We start from the raw sequence: 18,494 nt of genomic DNA, 5'->3' as shown, positions 1-18,494 counted from the left end.
TAAAAGATTCCCAGAAATCTGTCTTAGCCAACTTTCAAAATCTCTCATCTGTTCAGCATCCGCGACAGCTTTGATACTCGGCAATTCCTCTCGCGGAGCTGGCGGTCTTTCTTTGCGCGAATCTTCAATGGTACCTATCTTCCTCCGAGGAGAACGAATTCTTCCTGATTTCTAGTCGTGATGAGGCAGTCGCAACCGCGCGGGAGCTTTCACCGGCACGTTTTGTGTCGCGCGGGCCCCCCCGATCGGGCTCGCGAAAAATCGTCGAGTGAAAATCGCCAGGGCCCGCGATCCCGGATTGGAGATTGGCGGCGATTTAAGCTCTCCTCGCGATCGGAACGGAGCGCTGGTTGAACGGTACCGTAGGAGGGGGCTCCTACAAAACGGTTTTAGATCGTGCTTTGCGTCACGCGGGGCACGTTGTCCTTTTTTCCCACGATCCCTTTTCTTACGCGCGGCCCCCGTTTTCCCCACCTCGCTTCCGCGCAAGCAAGAAACGAAAGCGGCGATATTTCTGAAATACGTTATTCCGCGGCGGCGTCGACGCTGACCCACATAGGCATTTTTCCAATTCCAGCCGTGGCCGATAGAAAGCCGCACACGGCCGTTTGTAGAAAGTTCTCATATTATTTAGCATTCGGTCGCGCCGCGCCGCGCCGCGCCGCGTCGCGGCGAATGTACACCATCACCGCCGCGCTGGTGAAAATTAGCAAATAATAATTGGGACCCGTTGTTGCAAATCTCTTCCTGTTCCTCCCCCCCTCCCCTATACGTGCCCGTATATGTACGCGATCTTTATTTTCTTTTTTCGTCTGGTACATCGCGCGAGTTTCTCCGCTCCCGTACGCTACAGTACAACATAGGGGTATTTTTTTCCAGGGGAGAAATCTGAAGGGTATTTGCGAGGGAAAATAATGCTGATGAAAATAAATAAGCGGTCCGTGTCAGCGACCCGAAAGTAATGGGCTTGTCTTTCATTTTTATATTTTCCCCTTTTGCAGTATTTCAAGCTTTAAAAAACATCCTGTCTAAAAGCATTAGGTTGTCGTAATGTTTTCGTAATTAATAATTTTTAACTTTGATTGATTCAGACGTAAAAAAGTATGTCCTATAATAAATAAATAAATTGAAGAAGAGTTTTAAATTTATCTCTCTGCATAAATTATTTTATATGATAAAATATTTTGATAGAATCTCAGACATAAATTCAATATACATGTAGATATATGATATATATATATATATATATATATATATATATATATATACAGTTATGTTACAGATTAATATAACTACAGAGCAAATCACTTTCTAAAGAACACGCTCTCTAACTATATCTCAAAATTTTTATATTAAGCTTTTAGTTCAGATATGATTGTGAGGCATTCTCATTTATACAACTCAGTAAATATTTCGCTCTACTTATTTATAAATAAGCAATCAGTTTTTTTTAGTTTTCCTCGGAGAAGCTTACAACGGATTTAACGAGTTTCGCAGTTGCACAAGTCATATTTATCTACACATATCTATCTTTTTTCTGAACTTTTACCTTTAATCTCACTCGTATTCCTCCTTTCGATGCGTTATAAAATTATAAAAATAATATTTTAATATATTTAATATAAAAACATATAGTAATTGCGATAATGATTGAAATAATAATTACGTATGAGAAGGTTTTCGATTACTGAAGCAGGATAATGAGATATTAGAGAAAAATGAATTTGTCCGTTTCGCTTTGTAGACGAGGTTGTCGTCGTTACTGAAAACCGCCGAGGATTTACACATCAAGGGGCTCGCCGAGGTGAGCTGGCGCAGCGATTCCACGCAAAACGACCTAAATAACACCGGCCACAGTCCCGGCACCGGGACGCCCGGCGTGGAGACGGTTTTGCGGGAAGGTGAAACCGAGGATCCACCAGCCCCCAAACAGAGACGCAGAGGTCGTCCGCCTCTGGATGACCCACCGTCGGCACACGACGTCTTCACACCCAAGATCACTTGTATCACCGGGAACGTACGTATCTCTTATCGCTATCACGGGCTAAACGGTCCGTGTAAAGCTTGGTACTGTTGCACCAGCATTTCGCAAATTCGTCCGCAAAAAATCAAAGAAACTAATATTGCCTTATAAAAATGTCTCATATTAATTGTAAGAGTGTAGTTATTATAATAGTTCTTTTAAAATAACTAATAAACTTTTATCTTGAACATATTGTTCTGAACATTGATTCATGACATCAATATAAGATGTTAATCTATAAAATCAAAAAAGTTTTTAGATGTTTAAATACAGACACACTTATACACTGTCATCTTGATTATTATAACTCTAATAAAAAAAAACTCTTAAATAGAAATTCAGAAACCTAACAACTGCATCATGATTCAAAATCTTAGAACTTTCAAATTACGAAACATTTGTATTTCGATGCAAAGACATAAAACAGAACAAACGATTAAGATGTTTACAAGAAGGTGAGAGAGAAAGGAGTAGAATTTGCACTGCAACGATACCGAGCTTTACACGGAACACATAAGATGGACACTTTACGATCGGTTGTCGTGAATGTAAAAATACGATAATTTTGTTAGACTCGCAGCGGCGGGTATAGCACGTATGCGGGGATACCCACGCACGACTCTAATGTGTCACGTCGAACCTTTTCTCAGGAGGAAATGATGAGCGAGGGCGGCGACCATGAGAGTTGGGACGACGAGATGATGATGACGACCGAGAATAACGAAACACCACTGCCGGTGGTAAGGCCAATTATCGTTAGATATGATTCTCCCTGTTCCTCTTCACTTGCAGACGTGAGTGCGCACACATAATTAAATTGAAATCTATTAAAAGAAGTGTCGTTCTACTTTCTCCTATGCATCAACCATCAGATTAGACTACTTCTTTCCACGAATATTCCGTTCAACGATTTTAACTATTGTGCTTTTTTTCTAGCTGTCCTACATGTCCAAGGATGACGCATCTGAAGAAAAGAAAGGTATATATGATCATTCTACAATTACATCTCACACACGTATGGCCTTTCTCCATTCTCAGAAAGTTTTGCCTAGTCTAATTTAGCTTGTCTCTAACTAAACCTGTATATGTTTTATATCTCTATATTTTGTAATTACTTGTATATTTTATTAATACTATTATTGTTATTACAATTTTATACACAAAAAACAATGCAGATTTTATTGTTTTATTTGTACAGGCACTCTATTTATATTTTATTATGCACAATAATAAAAACAATGCATAATACATATATTGAGAAATATTATTTTCTTTAAAATATAAGGCTTGAGCGCGAATAAATGCTGCTGAATCTTTTTTGTTTTAAATATTTTTTGTCACAATACACATAATCGGCATAAAAAAAATGGAACGTTTTTTTAACGATTCCGAATTCTTTTAATGAATTTTGCTAGTCAAGGAAATACGTTTTCCAGAACAATTAATAATGCTTTTGTCTTCCGGAACGTTTGCCTCTTCTATTCTTTTTTAATGTCGATTATAGATACGTCATTCTATAGCAATCGTTGTAAATATTGACTGAATATTAAATTACAGCGCCCAGCACTCCGTCAAATTCTAACGCCACAAATCTGTCGATTCCCGAACAATTCCGAGACGTAATAAAGATGAACGATTACTTGACGACGGGACGCCGACAAGAATTCTGGGAGGAACCTTTTACGCGCCGCGTTATGGACGCCATCAAGAGCAAAGAGCTGGAGATGAAGACCGCCGCTGAAATCCTCGGCGTCTCTTACGGCACTCTCTACGGCAGATACCGCGACAGTTATGGTTGCCTTAAACATCCGTACAGGTAATGGATGCATGTAGATGAAAAATTGCACTTAAGGATCTTAATCCGCGAACATTCCATTCTTTGCATTAGAAAAGTATAAATTAGAGCAAAACTCAAATTGAAATAATTCGTAAGAACAAATTAGAAAAAAATGGTAGTTTTGGGATAATAAATTATTGGGATAATAATACGGATATATATTTTCAGAGTAAGGGATTTTTGGTCTGAGCCGGGCCCCGCGGAAGTGTTGGCGAAATTGCGGCGAAAGGAGATAACATTATTCCGGGCCGCCGAGTTCCTCAATGTCACCGTCCACACACTCGCGACTTATCTGTCAACGCTGCAAGGCCCGGACAGAATTACGTTAGCTGAGAACGTAGCGTCCAGCGGTAGCATCGACAGCGGCAGCAACAACAACGCAACTGAATCGACGACAACGGAGAACAGCGAGTCCGTAAACGACATCCTGCAGAAGATCAACGCGAACGTGGCGACCACGACGTCAATCAAACGCGAGGGCGGCGGCTACATTGAAGTGCCGACGGCAGTGTCGAAGTGTTCCACCACGTCCGTGCTGGAGAACAATCCGGACATCACGATCGTCAAAACGGAGAACATGTTGCGTAAACGCGAATATTCGAAAATGTCTAGCACAGAGAACAACAACGCGAAGCTGATGAGCGGCGGTGCGGTCAGCGAGATCAGCCAGCAGCAGCAACAGCAACAGCAGCAGCAACAGCAGCAACAGCAACAGCAGCAGAAGCTCCCCGACCCGTTATCGTTAAATAACGACAACAGCAAACCCTAACTATTCAGACCCTACTTGACACCTACGGCGAATCACCATCATCCACGCAGCGTAGCGCCAAGCGGAGCCAACTATAGATCCGACCTGCAGTGCCCGCGTAGTTTCTATTCCAACGTGTTTACCCGCTTTCTCACGAATTTTCATTTGAAGTAGATACAAAGAACAAGAGGCAAAAGAGGAGCGACGCTGGACATCGCTGTTCCGCGCACGTCGGATTCCCTTATAGTAGCCTCAGACAATCTCGCGTGCGATTGTTCGCGATTGACGGCGAGCCGTGGCTGCGGCGGGTCGGATAAAGCGAGAACTTGGACGAATCCTGCGAATTCTCCGAATCCTGCGTTCCCGCGCGACCACGGCTTATCGTCGTATTTTTCACGTATTAAGAAGAATATTAACGTCGCGAATTTTCCTAGCGGAGTTAGTATCGAAATTCCTCCTGTTTTAAATTCAAATTAGGCTCGCTTTTGATCAACATAGGTCGATAAGCACGCGTGTGCATACGACCTTGGCCTTTATGAGAAAAAATGAAAAAGCAAAAGAAGCAACAAAAGGGATAAAGCGTATAATAAAAAGTTCAATCGAAGTTCCTTTTGAATAACGATGTAGAGTGTATTATCGCAACAAAGAATGCCTATTTTCTGCCGCATGTGTCTGTATGGTAAAGAGCGACAATATATTCACCACAAGTAGATCCATCATAGTAATACACCACAGAGAGAAATGGAGGAAGGGAGGAAAAGGGGAAAGAAAGAGAGAGAGAGAGAGAGAGAGAGAAATAAAGCTGAATAATGGTCCTTCGACGTAGATATATTCCACGTGCGATCGTCGTTAGGATCGCGTTAGGATCACGTTTCAGTTAATGCCCGTATATAAACTCGAGAATTTAAATCATAAAGCTTGTACTATTGGAAAAGGCGTCCATTCGATATGCGATATACGATACGCGACACAGGAAAATATATATGAAGCGGAAGCAAAACCTGAGAAAGAAGGCGATTGTAGATAGTATTCTCAGCCATTTGTATTTAAAAGAGTATTTAGTGAGATAGAGAGTGAGAGAATGAGAGAGAGAGAGAGAGAGAACGAGAGCGAGTGAGAAAAAATCGCCACTTCAAGTTACACGTGTCCAATAGTAAATCGTTTATGATTTAAAAATATTTTCGTGATGAAAGCCTTAACGTCAGAAACTTGTTTTTTCCACGTTATTGATTTGCTGACAAAATTTATAAGTAAAATATTTGTTTTACATGTGTTACCGATATTTTCTAAAAAACGGTACGTAAAACGGCTAACAATAAGTTTTAAAAGCGCAAAGGCGTTGCGATGGGTAATGATTTTTGCGCGTCTTACAAAAATCGCGCCTTCGCCTTTTTTCCCGAGTATTTGTAACGTGGGGATAGTTAAGTCCCTTAATGGGATAGTCCCTTGTGTACATAATGGAACACGATAATAGCGTATAATAGTGTACACCATTCTATTTTGTTTCTCTTTTATACCGTTATATAATGCTGCACTTAGCAGTGCTTTTTATTTTATAAATGATGTTTATTACTTGTGTATATACGAGATATTTTTTTATTTCTTCTTCTTTTACGAGAAAGTATTTTTAATAACTTTTATTGGAATGATAATCGTCGACTAATATCAAAACATTCGTTAGATAGAGTGCAATATTCGAAAATAATATTATTTGGCATATAATGTACATTAAAAAGAACTAAAAAAGAAATAAAAAATAGAAAGAATTGCTGGTGCAATTATGGATTTTTCTTAAAAAAACGCCATTGAATGATATTTGCAATGAACAATGCCTACGGTAATGCTGTTACGCACTGTATCGTTGTTCCCCCCTATTTATATATAATATAACTCGCGATTCCGTTTAGTTTACTTTTTTCGTAAGCTTTCACAGGCGCGATATTTACGTTAAGTTAGATAAAGAAATGGGGAAACCCAGACAGCGCTCTATATATATATATATAATGTACAATAATCGTACTCCATGAGACATTGACTGGAAATGAGTATTCCTGTTCGAAGGTAAAACTAAGTAAGAATTAGTATAGTAGAGGTATCTCCGATGATATTTTTCGATGATATAAGACTTAAGTTACATTAAAGAGGAGAATTCATTATCGCGGAGGGTACTTGTAAAGTAATCCGAACGAGCGGAGTAATACCGTACGAAGTACGATAAGAAACGAAAGAAGAGAAACGGCTTCCCTTTCGTAGCCGTGGAAATTTCATTGTGACGAGTGCAAGGAGCGTAAAGATTTAAAAGTATCGTGAGGTGTGTAAATATAGCGGTGTACGATATTTACTAGAAACGAAAAATCAAGAGACGCATCGTTTGCTCTTGACACGTGAATGCGGGCATGTATGTACCTCTCTCTTTCTAAACGGACCCCGAAGTCGACTGACTATTAAGGTAAACGAAGAAAAAGAAAATCACAAAAATATAAAAAAAAAAGCGTAACGATAAGCGAGACTCTCGATTAAGTGTGCGGCGCACTCAGATACGAGATACACACAGGCATGCACGTGCAAACACACAGTTGTGGATTCTGCGAGAGAAAGTATTTCCGGCGGACGCGCCGAAGAGACTTATCCGACGAATTAAGTACTTTCTTTAGCCTACTTTGTATATTTAACACGAAATATCGTTTTTTTTTTCGGATGTTGGCAGAGCGAAGTCTTTCGATTACTTTACGAGTGCTCCGGACCGATCATTTTTATCACATGCGTATGTGTATGATTTTATATGCAACAACATCGCACGATCTACGATAATTTTATTTGTAACTCGTAAATTGTAAGAGAGGAAAAGAGAAAGAAAAAAGATAGATCTGTTCATCTTCACCGTTAATTTAATGACTTTCGTCAGATTCATTGTATCTTCTCATCGAAACTTTGTATTAAGTGACGGAGTAACTTCTCCCTTTTTTTCTCTTCTATTTTACTTTCCTTTTTAAAAAAAAAAATAAAATAAGACTAAGACATACCAAATGAGAAATGTAAGGACAAGTTTCGTTAGGTTAGTATCTATCGCATATCATGGAAGCAAAAATACATGCGCTGATACACACTGTATTTGCCTATGGCGTTCGGGTATGTTTATATCTGGGACGCGCGAGACCACTTTTACTCTAGCAAGAGTATACGACTAGAAGTATTAATATTTAATAATAATGATCAATATATATGTATATATTGATACTCGGATGGATGGTCACGTTTTCGAGCGTCGAGCCGTGGAACAAATGAGGAATAATATCAAATCTTGGGATTATTTTTATTTTATTTTTACTATTATTAATGTGTAATTTATATTATTATTATATACTGTTAGTCAAAACTTTTTATGTTTATTATATAAAAATCACGAAATTTTCAACAGAATTTATATGCAGTGGTGATTTTATTTAAAAAAATATATGTATAAGAAGAAAAATATTTATAGACACATTTGAAAACTTGTAAATGTTTTAGAATTTATATAAATTTTCAAATTACATGTATTCGTTCTCTCTATTTTTACCTAAAAATTATTATATATATTATACATGTAATAATTATAATAAATATAATTTACACACTAATCTGAAACATTTACAAATTTCTGACTCTACCTGAATATATACAAATTTTGTTCTCTTTTAACACCGGCGAATTTTCATTCAAGTACAAAGCGCCCACGAATCCAAAATATAGCGTGTCGGCAAGAAGCACGCGTTATGCCAAATTGTGTGCTCAAAGACTGATGACCATTCATTTGGGGGAGATTCTTAATTGTATCATAAAACCACGCGATCGTTTTTTTTTTTTGTTTTTTTTTTTTCGTGAAAGGGGCGAAAGAGAGAGTGCGAGTCAGCGTGAATGCGGTGACCGCGCGATCACATTGTACGAGAAGACAGGACAAGACTATTAGCCTATTGGCAAGCGACGCGCCGTGTGCCCTGGAACGTCGTACCATGAGACTAAAAAAAAAATCAATATCATAACTATGTGTCGTTTGATATAAACGAGTAACGAGTAAATAGTATGTATCATCGTTTTATACACAACCTAATTAAATATCTCTACGTACACTATGTACATTCCTAGTATACACGCTCTTCACTGTCATACACGTTGCATTACACGCGTATAAAGGAGAAGAAAACGCATGGACCTATTATATACATATATAAATATACATATAAATATATATATTTATAATAATTATTATAACTATTCCAAAAACGGACCACCGCGACATCGACGTTTACGGATGATCATTAAATTAAATGCAAGAGAAATTCATCGACGACACTCACGCCGCGCATTAATCGCCATCGTCATTATCATCGCCATTATCATCAACATCGTCATCATCATTATCATCGGTGATAACGTCAAAAGCATTCGCGTATTTCGCGTTGGACAACACGCCCGATTACCGGAGTGTCTCATGTATAACACGCACGAACAGTCAAACCTGTCGACCTGCCTGCAGTGTAAAAAAAAAAAGAAGCATTTCTAACAAACACGTGCACCCCCTTGAGCGCAATAGAGAAAGAAGGAGATAGAGAAAGAGAGAACAAAATATATGAATATAGTTTTACAAAAAGGCTTCGCCTCCGGCCGCCTCCCTTAGTTTTATACTTGAGACACGGAAAAGGCTGAAAAGCGAAAATCAGCCGACGATACTTCGAACGACCTCGATCCTATGTAAAGTTACATTCTTTCACCGATGAACGCGATCATTGTATACATACATTACACACGGACACGTTCGCGGAGACGAAGTACACACACGCGTTTTCTCGAGCTCATTTATCTCTCACAAGACTTTGTACCAATTCTCTCTTCACTTAGTCCCGACATTTCGAAGCTGGCGAGCGCGACAGCGGATACTTACGCGCGGATCGCGCGAGCTTGGAAGAGTTCCGACGTCGCGCTCCGAAAACGTGAAATGTCAGTCTCTTAGCCAAAGCTAGAATTTGCGTTTTTATCTCTTAGTACCTTCTTTCCCCCCCCAATCCCCCGTCCACCCTTCTTCGTCCTTTTCCTCGTTCCCCCTCCACACGACGTATATATTTGACACGTTATCATGATTGCTATTAATTTTAATTATAATTTCTCTGAGGATAGATAGAGATATATATTATATATATATATATACCTTAATAAACGTGGTAAATTTAAGCTTAGAAGAACAATATACCTAGTTGATAGAGTTGAAGTATACATACATAAAAGTGAAGTATATGTATATGTATATATATAAATATATTATATATATATACATATATGTTGATAAAGTAATTATTGAGGTCGTAAATTTATAGAAGTTGGGGTCGAACGCATACAATGCCGTAAAGACGACAACCGGTATATTTACCGTTTAAGAATTATTAAGGCTCGGGTATAGACGGCGAAATATACACACGTATATATACATATAGGCAGCCTCGGTTGCCCAACCGGGGGCTGCGGCTCTCCGCGGAGAATATTCATTGATTGAACAAAAGATGAAGATCAGTAAGTGTAAATGTTTGTAAACAAATTATGAAATTATTTGTTCAGTGCCTACATATTTACACAGTAATAATAAAGATGAAGATTAGTGAAATCACCTGACTTCTTTTCTCTGTCTCGGATCCCCCGAGTCCCCGCCCGCCAAATCTCCAATGTGACTTACCTAGAAGCAAAAAGAAAAGAAACATTGTAATAGTAATATTTAAAAAAAATTCCATATATAATGTTTCTAAATATTTATAAATATTAGCTTGAATGAATTACTGCGAAATTAATTAATATCTAATTCATATATATAGGCAGACGTTCGCGACGTGACAAGAAGTGATAACCAATTATCCCCTTCTGTTATGTATCTGTTATTCCCAAAGAAGTTATCATTAGCTTTATCATTCGTAAACTTTCTTTTCTAATGCTTTAAAAAAACAATACGTCAGATAACATATCACGTTTAAATAACTCTTAAAGGAGTTAAAGGTAATCGACGCCTACAGTAGCAAACACGCATGATGGATTTAGCACCAGCGTCTATTGTCTGTTGTTTCTTCTTCGTCTTGCTCAGCGGGATAACGAAAAACACAATGCTTCGGCAAAAAACAAAAAGGAAAAAAATGTTTACACGGGCCAGCTTTAAATTTACGGTTTAAAGTTTAAAGTTTTCAAGAGAGACTTTTTACATGCGAAAGACGAAACAGAAATATTGCATTAGAAAAGTATTAACAAAATTGTGAGAGAAAGTCAACGAAGCCTTTCAGAAAAAATGGAAACGACAAATAAATATATAATATGTCGTAGCATCGAACGCGTTTGATATAATGTATACGATCGTGTGGGAAATGTCGAAAGACGCCAAAATAAACCGCATGTTCTGCACCGGCATTGAACAATTCGGTCGATCCCGGTAGAATTAAAGGTGCGAATGAAATGTTTGACGTGGACCGTCGCGTCGCTCGTCCCCCGTCGGAATTCGTCCCGTCGATCGACCGATCGCGTTCACCGCGTTATTAGTTATTATATTGACGCGTTGGCTCATCAATATCCCCCTGAGGTACGCGCGCGAGTCGCCGTGCGTCGGGTCTCTTTCCGAGAAACGATGCCGTCGATGCCGAAACATATCTATAGCGGAATCGCCGGAATCTAGCTCCCCTTTATCGTCGTAAGGTCGCGTAAACACGGCGGCTTCGTTTGGAACCGGCGCGACGGTGCCGCTTTGTGTTTTTTCTTCTTTTTTTTTCACGTGCACTACAAAAGACTTTTCTATATAACGTCGCAGCCGAGACGCCAGAGGAGTGAGAGGAGAGGAATCCTCCCCACCCCTTTCTCTACGTCGTAAGAATAGAGAAAGAGAATCTTCATAGCCATAGCGTTGTCTAACAAGCGCCCGCACGCTCGTCGCTCGCAGTCGCACCGGTCGCACGCAGTACGCAGTACGCATCAGTACTCTGTCGGTCGCAGTCAGTAGTGGTCGGTTCCTCGGGGGCGAGACACGTGACACGTGCGTCCGTGCGATTTCCGAAAAAGCTCTCGCGCGAAAGCTCGCATCGAATCTGCTACGGGGCCGTCGCGTCGTAGCGCGACGGATCATGTGCGGCATGTTACCCACACTGGAAGAGAATTCTCTGTTTCCGTTCAATCCCAGTTTGGACGATGAGATTAAACGGCTCTTCGACGTCACCCCCAACAAGAGGCCTATGCCGAAAGGTACGTTTCGCGCCCCTTCTGTCGCCGATTTTCTAAAGTGTAATTATGAAGATTGCCGAGGATCTACGCTGCATTTGCGGGATAACACCGCGATATTTATACGGTTTTGTGGATTAACGCCGTTGGAAAGTTCGTCCTCTCTCGTCGCGTCGTATCTACGCCTATATCGTTTGAGAATCGTGTGATTAAACATTCTTTCAACGTTATTCATGGTTTGCTCTGATTACTAACCGACTTCTGATTTTGTGCTTTTACGGTCTGTCTCTCGGACTTGGTTCTCTTTTAACGTTTTATAGTTTTTGGGGAAGCAAAAAGGGATCCCGAGAAAAAGGATTCCTTTTACCTGTCACGTATAAAGCTCGAAAAACTATAGAGAAAATGAAGGCTTTTACTACGTCTATTTACATCTTACGAATTTATTACATTTATTAACTTTAAATTAACTTATCTTTGTTTTGTACTTTCTTTTTACTTATTTTTGCGTGAGATCTCTTTTAAATTCTACCTGCAGTATTTGCAATGTTTTTATTCCCGGCTTCTCCAATCAATAATGTATGATTATTTCATTTTAAATGTAAAAATAAAAAAAAAATGCTTAAAGACAAAAAAAATACAGCACGAAAGCTGTCAAAGATCGTTTCGGTCGTTTCGGGTGTTAACACTCGAAGAAGATCGTATTTCGCAGATGCATCTTACGATCCTATTCTTTTTCGTTGGGTGCAGAGGCACGTACTTCATAAATCTTCCAAGTGCTCGAAGGATTCTTGAGAATTTACTGTCATTGACCAAAAACCATTCATTACTGTTTAAAAATAATAATATAAAAAATTACTGAACATTCTATCGGTTGGAAGTTTTCTTAAAAGACAAGGAAAAACAAAACTTAAAGCGAGAGTGATCAATTTAAAGTAAGAAAGACTAATGGAAGAAACGATATCGCGAATTTTCCGAAACAAATTGAGAATATTTTTGAATTTTTGAATACCGCCTGTTGAGTGAAATGTGACGTAAAATTAAAGAATATCTACATAAAAACAGCATAATTGAATTTTTTCTCATACAAAAGCCAGATTTGCATGAATTAGGTTTCTCGTGTAAGCAGTAATGTCCAAGCGTAGATATATAACGATAAATTGTTTTATAACTTTCGTCCTATATAACTATCTCATCAAAGTATTTGTTGCTTGATTCATCGTTGGTCCAATCGCATCGACGTATCGGTCGCTTTCACGGAGATTTGAATGCGCGGAGCTTGTATGACGGGAAATGTTCGTTAAAGAAGCGTTACGTTGACTCGATAAGAGATACGGAATCATAACAAACGTAAATCTCCGTTGTCGATTTATTTCCGATTCGTTGACGAAATTTTTTCGGGACTTGTCGCCGCGGTGCAGCAAAGGTTTTCTTCGCGTCGAAGCCGGGCTGCAAGAAGAAAGCCGCGTTTATTTGTTTGTCGATTTGTCTTTTCATGGCACGCACCGATTACAAATTGCCGGCAATTATCCTCTCGCATCTCGCACGTGTGCATCTCTCTCGTCGCATATCGGTCGCTTTGCGAAGTGCCACTTGTGATCGTCCACAAAGAGCGGATATTTTATCGACGAGGAGACAAAAGCCTATTGAGATTCGTGCAGATATGTTTATCCTACGATGCCGATTGCCGACGATGACGACGTGACAACGACGATGATGTGATTACCGTGCTCGATATAAACACTCGAAATCACCCGACCCGAAAACGGCCGTGTGTGTTTACAAACCCGCGCCCTATCGAATTACATACGTTTCTGCGTGCATCACCGAAAAATGATTTCGGTACTGCGACTTCGAAAGGATGTTAAATATTTTATTTTACATAGATTTGATCTGTAGATTTCGTTGCTTGATTATCGCTGCTGTTAGATCTTAATTTTCTCTTGTGTTAAAACTGTAGGAAGAAAAGTTTTTGTTTTTTCTTTCCTCCATTTGTATCTATTAAATTTTTTTAACGATCTTATTAATGCTTTACCGCAGTTGAAGAGATAATGGAAGACTTTCGACACAATGGTCGCGACTTTGAATATTGCCCAGATGTGGACACAGACATGTCGAAACAGACTGCATCACGGCGAAAGAAAAACAAAAAGCCCTTGCCAACGGAGTGCGTGTTCTGCAGAAATAACGGTGAAGAAGAGACGTACTATCGGGAGCACTTGCTGAAAGATGTCGACGGACGTGTTCGGTGTCCTGTTCTCAGGTACGTATTAAAAATCTGATACATTTTTATTTTTTTACTACAGTGTCACAGATGGACGTTTCAAATATTTCGAAATTGAATGTTCTTTCTTTAAATATATCCTCTACAGAGGGTGCTTTTAATCTTTAGTTTCAATTTGTGGGTTCTGTGGAACTTTGTTCTTGACATGGATATTATACCTTATAGATACCCCATAGATATTTCTCATAAGCACAGCTAGATATTCTAGTACAGGCGTTCTACATTTTTCAGTAGAAATATGAAAAACAAAACAAATTAGTGTGAAGAAATCTTCTCTATTTTACTTCTCCGTTTTACTAAGTCCCATAGCACTGGGACACAATGAAACCCTAATTTGGGCGGGACCGTAAATTAGGCTACATTCACCATAGCGTAAACCATTTTACACCATAGAGTACACCATAGGCGTGCCAAAAATAAATAGAAAAAAATGCACAGAAAAGAAAAGCTTTTTTTCAATTAAGACCTCTTTCCCTTTGAGTTTTAACCATATGTTCTTCTATCAATTATACGTTTTTTTTTGTTCTTAATAAAATTTCTCAAAGATATGATCTGTGAATTTCAAAACTATTCTTAATATTTTATAATATCTCTAGTATCGTCATAAATATTTTTCTTTTCTTATTAATTCTGTGCAAGAAAAACGAAGACGATTTTCATCCTACGATACATTTTTTTATCCATAATTATATCCGTATAATTCGCATCTGAATTCATGTAAAGTGATATGTGGTTATGTTGCGAGAGAATACAATAATGATACAGTCGAAATGGTTGCCGTACATTTAAAGAAGAAAAGCACCCATAAAAACCCAAAAAGATATATTGCGTAAAAAAGGGTCTAAAATAAAAAGAAAGGATAAAAAGATTTAAAATTAATAAAATTATTTTTTAAATAATCTCGTATAATAATCACTTTCTTAACGATTTTACTCATAATCGAAAAAATATAAAAGAAAAGTCTTGCTTAAAGTCTTCTTCAGCGGATAATTTCACGAAACATGATATTCGGAATTTGTTTTCTCTCCTTTTTTTAACGTCAAATATCTTGTGTTTATTACATGTTAAAGTATAGAAGATAATATTTTTGATTGGTAGGGCTTATACGTGTCCTATCTGTGGCGCGACCGGTGACGAGGCACACACGGTTAAATACTGTCCGAAGGGACCGTATAATCCCAATACCATAACCACACCAAATGCCTTTAAGCTCTTGAGGAACTCCATGGGCAAACGTCGTAGCAAGTAAGAATTATTGCCACTTTCCACGCAAGCGTGGAACATTTTCTTGCTTTTAGTAATAAATTTTAATTTTTACGAGCAAATTCGTAAATATACACGCGAGTGTATTTCAGTTACATGTCTATGTATAAATTGTACATAGATAATGAACAAATTGTAAATTAATAATGAACAAATTGTAAATGAATAGAAAATGTTCCAATAAATTAAAATATAATTTAGAATAATCTTATATGTATTATAGTTTCGATTAAGAAAGTATAAAATCCCCCAAACGAAAGTAAACTCCTTTTTTACATTAGAATTTTTACATTTTTATATTATTCTTTTAAGTATATTAAAATTTATTACATAATTATTGCGTGCATATTTCTTGCAACGCGTTGAATTTTCAATGATTAAAAGATATAAATAAAAAAATTATCCGCGAATATTCCTGCGTTAATAGACTTTTTCACGCATTTTTGAAAAAATATCAAAGCTCAACTATTGTGAAATGAAAGAAATGTTAGATTTAAATTTATATTGTGTATATATGTAGTACAAACGGAAGAGAATAATTAATTCATTTTATGATTATTGTTAATTATTGAACATTATTATCTTGAAAACTTGTGCGATATACCATTTCTTTCGTCTCTTAGTACGTTGTCTTGTCTCGTTTAACAAAAATAAGTATAAATAAATTTTGGACATAATGATATGTTCTAGGCGAGAATTTTATTAGGAAGAAGTCCGAAACAAGCTATCTTTCGCATGTCGATATCAACTGGTAATAGAGGCTATCCCCGCATTCGTCCAAGTACCAACAAGTCAATCTAGTTCTCTAGGTTATCGTATACAATGTTTCTCTTCTCGTACTTGACATTTACATTTGTCTGTAAACGTGAATACTGACAACCGACGTGATCTCGCACCCTCACGAATACGCTGTAACACTGGTTCTAAATCGAGATCGAAATTTGACTTTATTAGTTGTTTCGCTATCTCGCATTTTTTTTATTTTTATATCCTTTATATCTTTAACATAACCCGTGATGTAATCTACTTCTTGCATTCTTCCTATTTGCAGTCTAATTTATAATGCAAAAATTGCACTGATAAAATGAATGTCGATTTAGAACGAAAGCTGTGTATCTCGAGAGTCGCATGATTGAGTCGATTCAGCGATTATATATACATTGTGTTTATTGCGACATGTCTTTAAGGGTTAATCGCGATTTTTGTTTGAATGATAGAAACGTGTAGAGATTAAACGTATAGAGGGAAATATTATACCAACTCGGTTTAGGTATTACGTCCTCGACAGGCAACAATTTTTTCAAGATATTTAATATCTTAATTGCGATATTTAATATCCGATTGTTTGTTAGACGATTATGCAGAAACGTATTTGGACACTTTCGTGATTTCTTAGATAAGGAGACTGCATTCCAAAGATTCTCAGTACAAGTCTGAACGGTCTGCGATAAGAACAGGGTAGATTTATAAATCGCCAGATCCATTTTTAAGTATTTACGGATTTATATTTGAAAAGGGCTACACGAGTTATGAACGTATCACATTTTGGACATAACTCACATTTATATTCCATTTATGACATCCTACTGTTGGATTTTATTTGTCGAGAATATCAATACGATGATTGACGTGATTCAGCGTAAGAGAAACTCGTTAGAACTTATATTTTGGACGTATATGAAAATATGGTTTGGCACTTCCGTTAACTTTTGAAGAACTCGATATTTTTGACCGTGTATTCTATGACCGGATATAATTCATCAAGGAATATAGGATTGCATTCCTTTCTGTGCAATGCAGCATTTACAATACCGACAGCTTGACTTCGGAGACGTATTCGAACGAAAATCTTGTACAAAATTTATTCATTGCACGCATACAGATGAGAAAGAAAATCACGTTTCTTAATTTGCTTTGACATTCGAAATGACAATGATTTTTTAAAGAGAAAAAAGAAATCTTATAGCCTAGACATTTTAGTCTCAGCATTAGTCTCTTATTTTCCATTTGAAAATTTATTTCCTCGTAGCACAAAACTTTTGCAATCAGGACACACGCACATCTTTATTTTTATTTATTTTTATTTATTTTTCATTACGGCGTTCAGCGGAACGTTTCGTGACAATTGTGTGATTTACGTCATGATTGCATCTTACTTCGCGAATTGTTATTAAAATTATTAATTTTCAATATATATATATATATATGTATACATATTATATTACTAGTTCCTCAAATAAGAGTTGTGATGATAACATGTGCTTTAACGAAATGTTCAATTTTTATATTTTATGATATATGGTATAAGAAATATAAGAGTTTTTGACATATATATATATATATATATATATATATATATATATATATACATATATATAGATATATTTATAGATAGATAGATATACACATGTATAAGAAAGTTATACCAATGTACGAGAGATAACTATGCGCATAATTTAAATCCGTGCACTTTCGCGACAGTTTTGAAATCTATATTGCGGAAACGTGAGACTATCTGCCGATATCAAACGTTTCGACTGGAGACATGAAAGTGACCGTTTGCTCTTACTTCAACAATGATATTAATTTGAACACATCTTGTAGCGTTACAGGATGTATAAATTTTATGTACGCATGAGTTACCGTCTTTCATGTCAACGTTTGGTTCGTGGAAGCGTGTCTTTTGCGTGATATCCTATGCCTCTTCCTCACAAGTCCGTAACCCATAATCATGCCTACAATTTTTATACCGTTTTGTGAATATGAATAATATTTTATTTATCCCGTCCCTCTTTCCTCTCATTCATCTATTGTTATAAAACTTATTCTCAATTCCATACGTTGTTACGAGCTATTGACATATTCAGAGTGAATATTAGGTCGAAGAGAGAGGAAGAGAAGAGTGTTGTCACTGTCAGTTTCACCACGATATTGTCAAGGCCGTCAAACCAAAAGCTTTGCTGCTTAGGACCGCGCTTTCCCGTGTTTGTATACGCAGCTGGCTTTCGCTTCGCGGATTTGACAGTTCGTGGAAGGCGTATGGTTTTTTCCCAGTCGACGCTTTCCGATGTTCCTCAAAATTCACTAAAGGACACGTTTTGCTTTCATATCGTTGTCATATACA

General features: G+C 37.5%; 2 protein-coding genes across 5 annotated transcripts in view; both read left to right on the top strand.

The window, feature by feature from the left end:
* Positions 1-10,244, top strand: part of LOC112467239 — a 54,900-nt gene extending 44,656 nt beyond the window's left edge. For 3 of the 4 annotated variants that reach the window (XM_025035768.1, XM_025035769.1, XM_025035766.1), the window contains exons 5-9: positions 1,745-2,017; positions 2,674-2,817; positions 2,960-3,002; positions 3,581-3,839; positions 4,029-10,244. In XM_025035768.1, the coding sequence (XP_024891536.1) occupies positions 1,745-2,017; positions 2,674-2,817; positions 2,960-3,002; positions 3,581-3,839; positions 4,029-4,629 (1,320 nt within the window). In that variant the 3' untranslated portion in view covers positions 4,630-10,244. The remainder of the gene's footprint in view (positions 1-1,744; positions 2,018-2,673; positions 2,818-2,959; positions 3,003-3,580; positions 3,840-4,028) is intronic. The other variant, XM_025035770.1, reaches the window with a different exon arrangement.
* Positions 10,245-11,529: 1,285 nt separating this feature from the next.
* On the top strand, positions 11,530-17,679 carry LOC112467242 (nanos homolog 3). Its single transcript, XM_025035776.1, has 4 exons — positions 11,530-11,850; positions 13,864-14,086; positions 15,206-15,352; positions 16,061-17,679. The coding sequence occupies exons 1-4, from the start codon at positions 11,733-11,735 to the stop codon at positions 16,074-16,076; spliced, it is 504 nt and encodes a 167-aa protein (XP_024891544.1). The 5' UTR covers positions 11,530-11,732; the 3' UTR covers positions 16,077-17,679.
* The last annotated feature ends 815 nt before the right edge of the window (positions 17,680-18,494 follow it).

This window comes from Temnothorax curvispinosus, unplaced genomic scaffold, assembly GCF_003070985.1.
Source record: "Temnothorax curvispinosus isolate PA1 unplaced genomic scaffold, ASM307098v1 QBEX01017096.1, whole genome shotgun sequence".
Lineage (NCBI taxonomy): Eukaryota > Metazoa > Arthropoda > Insecta > Hymenoptera > Formicidae > Temnothorax > Temnothorax curvispinosus.
Note: the sequence above shows the minus strand (reverse complement) of the source record. Positions and strands in the feature narration are given on the sequence as shown.

Excerpts from the sequence above, each read along its gene's own strand:
- LOC112467242 (XM_025035776.1), top strand. The coding sequence starts at position 11,733 with ATGTGCGGCATGTTACCCACACTGGAAGAGAATTCTCTGTTTCCGTTC. Across the intron at positions 11,851-13,863 it reads CAAGAGGCCTATGCCGAAAG|TTGAAGAGATAATGGAAGAC; the intron begins GTACGTTTCGCG and ends GCTTTACCGCAG. Across the intron at positions 14,087-15,205 it reads GTTCGGTGTCCTGTTCTCAG|GGCTTATACGTGTCCTATCT; the intron begins GTACGTATTAAA and ends TTTGATTGGTAG.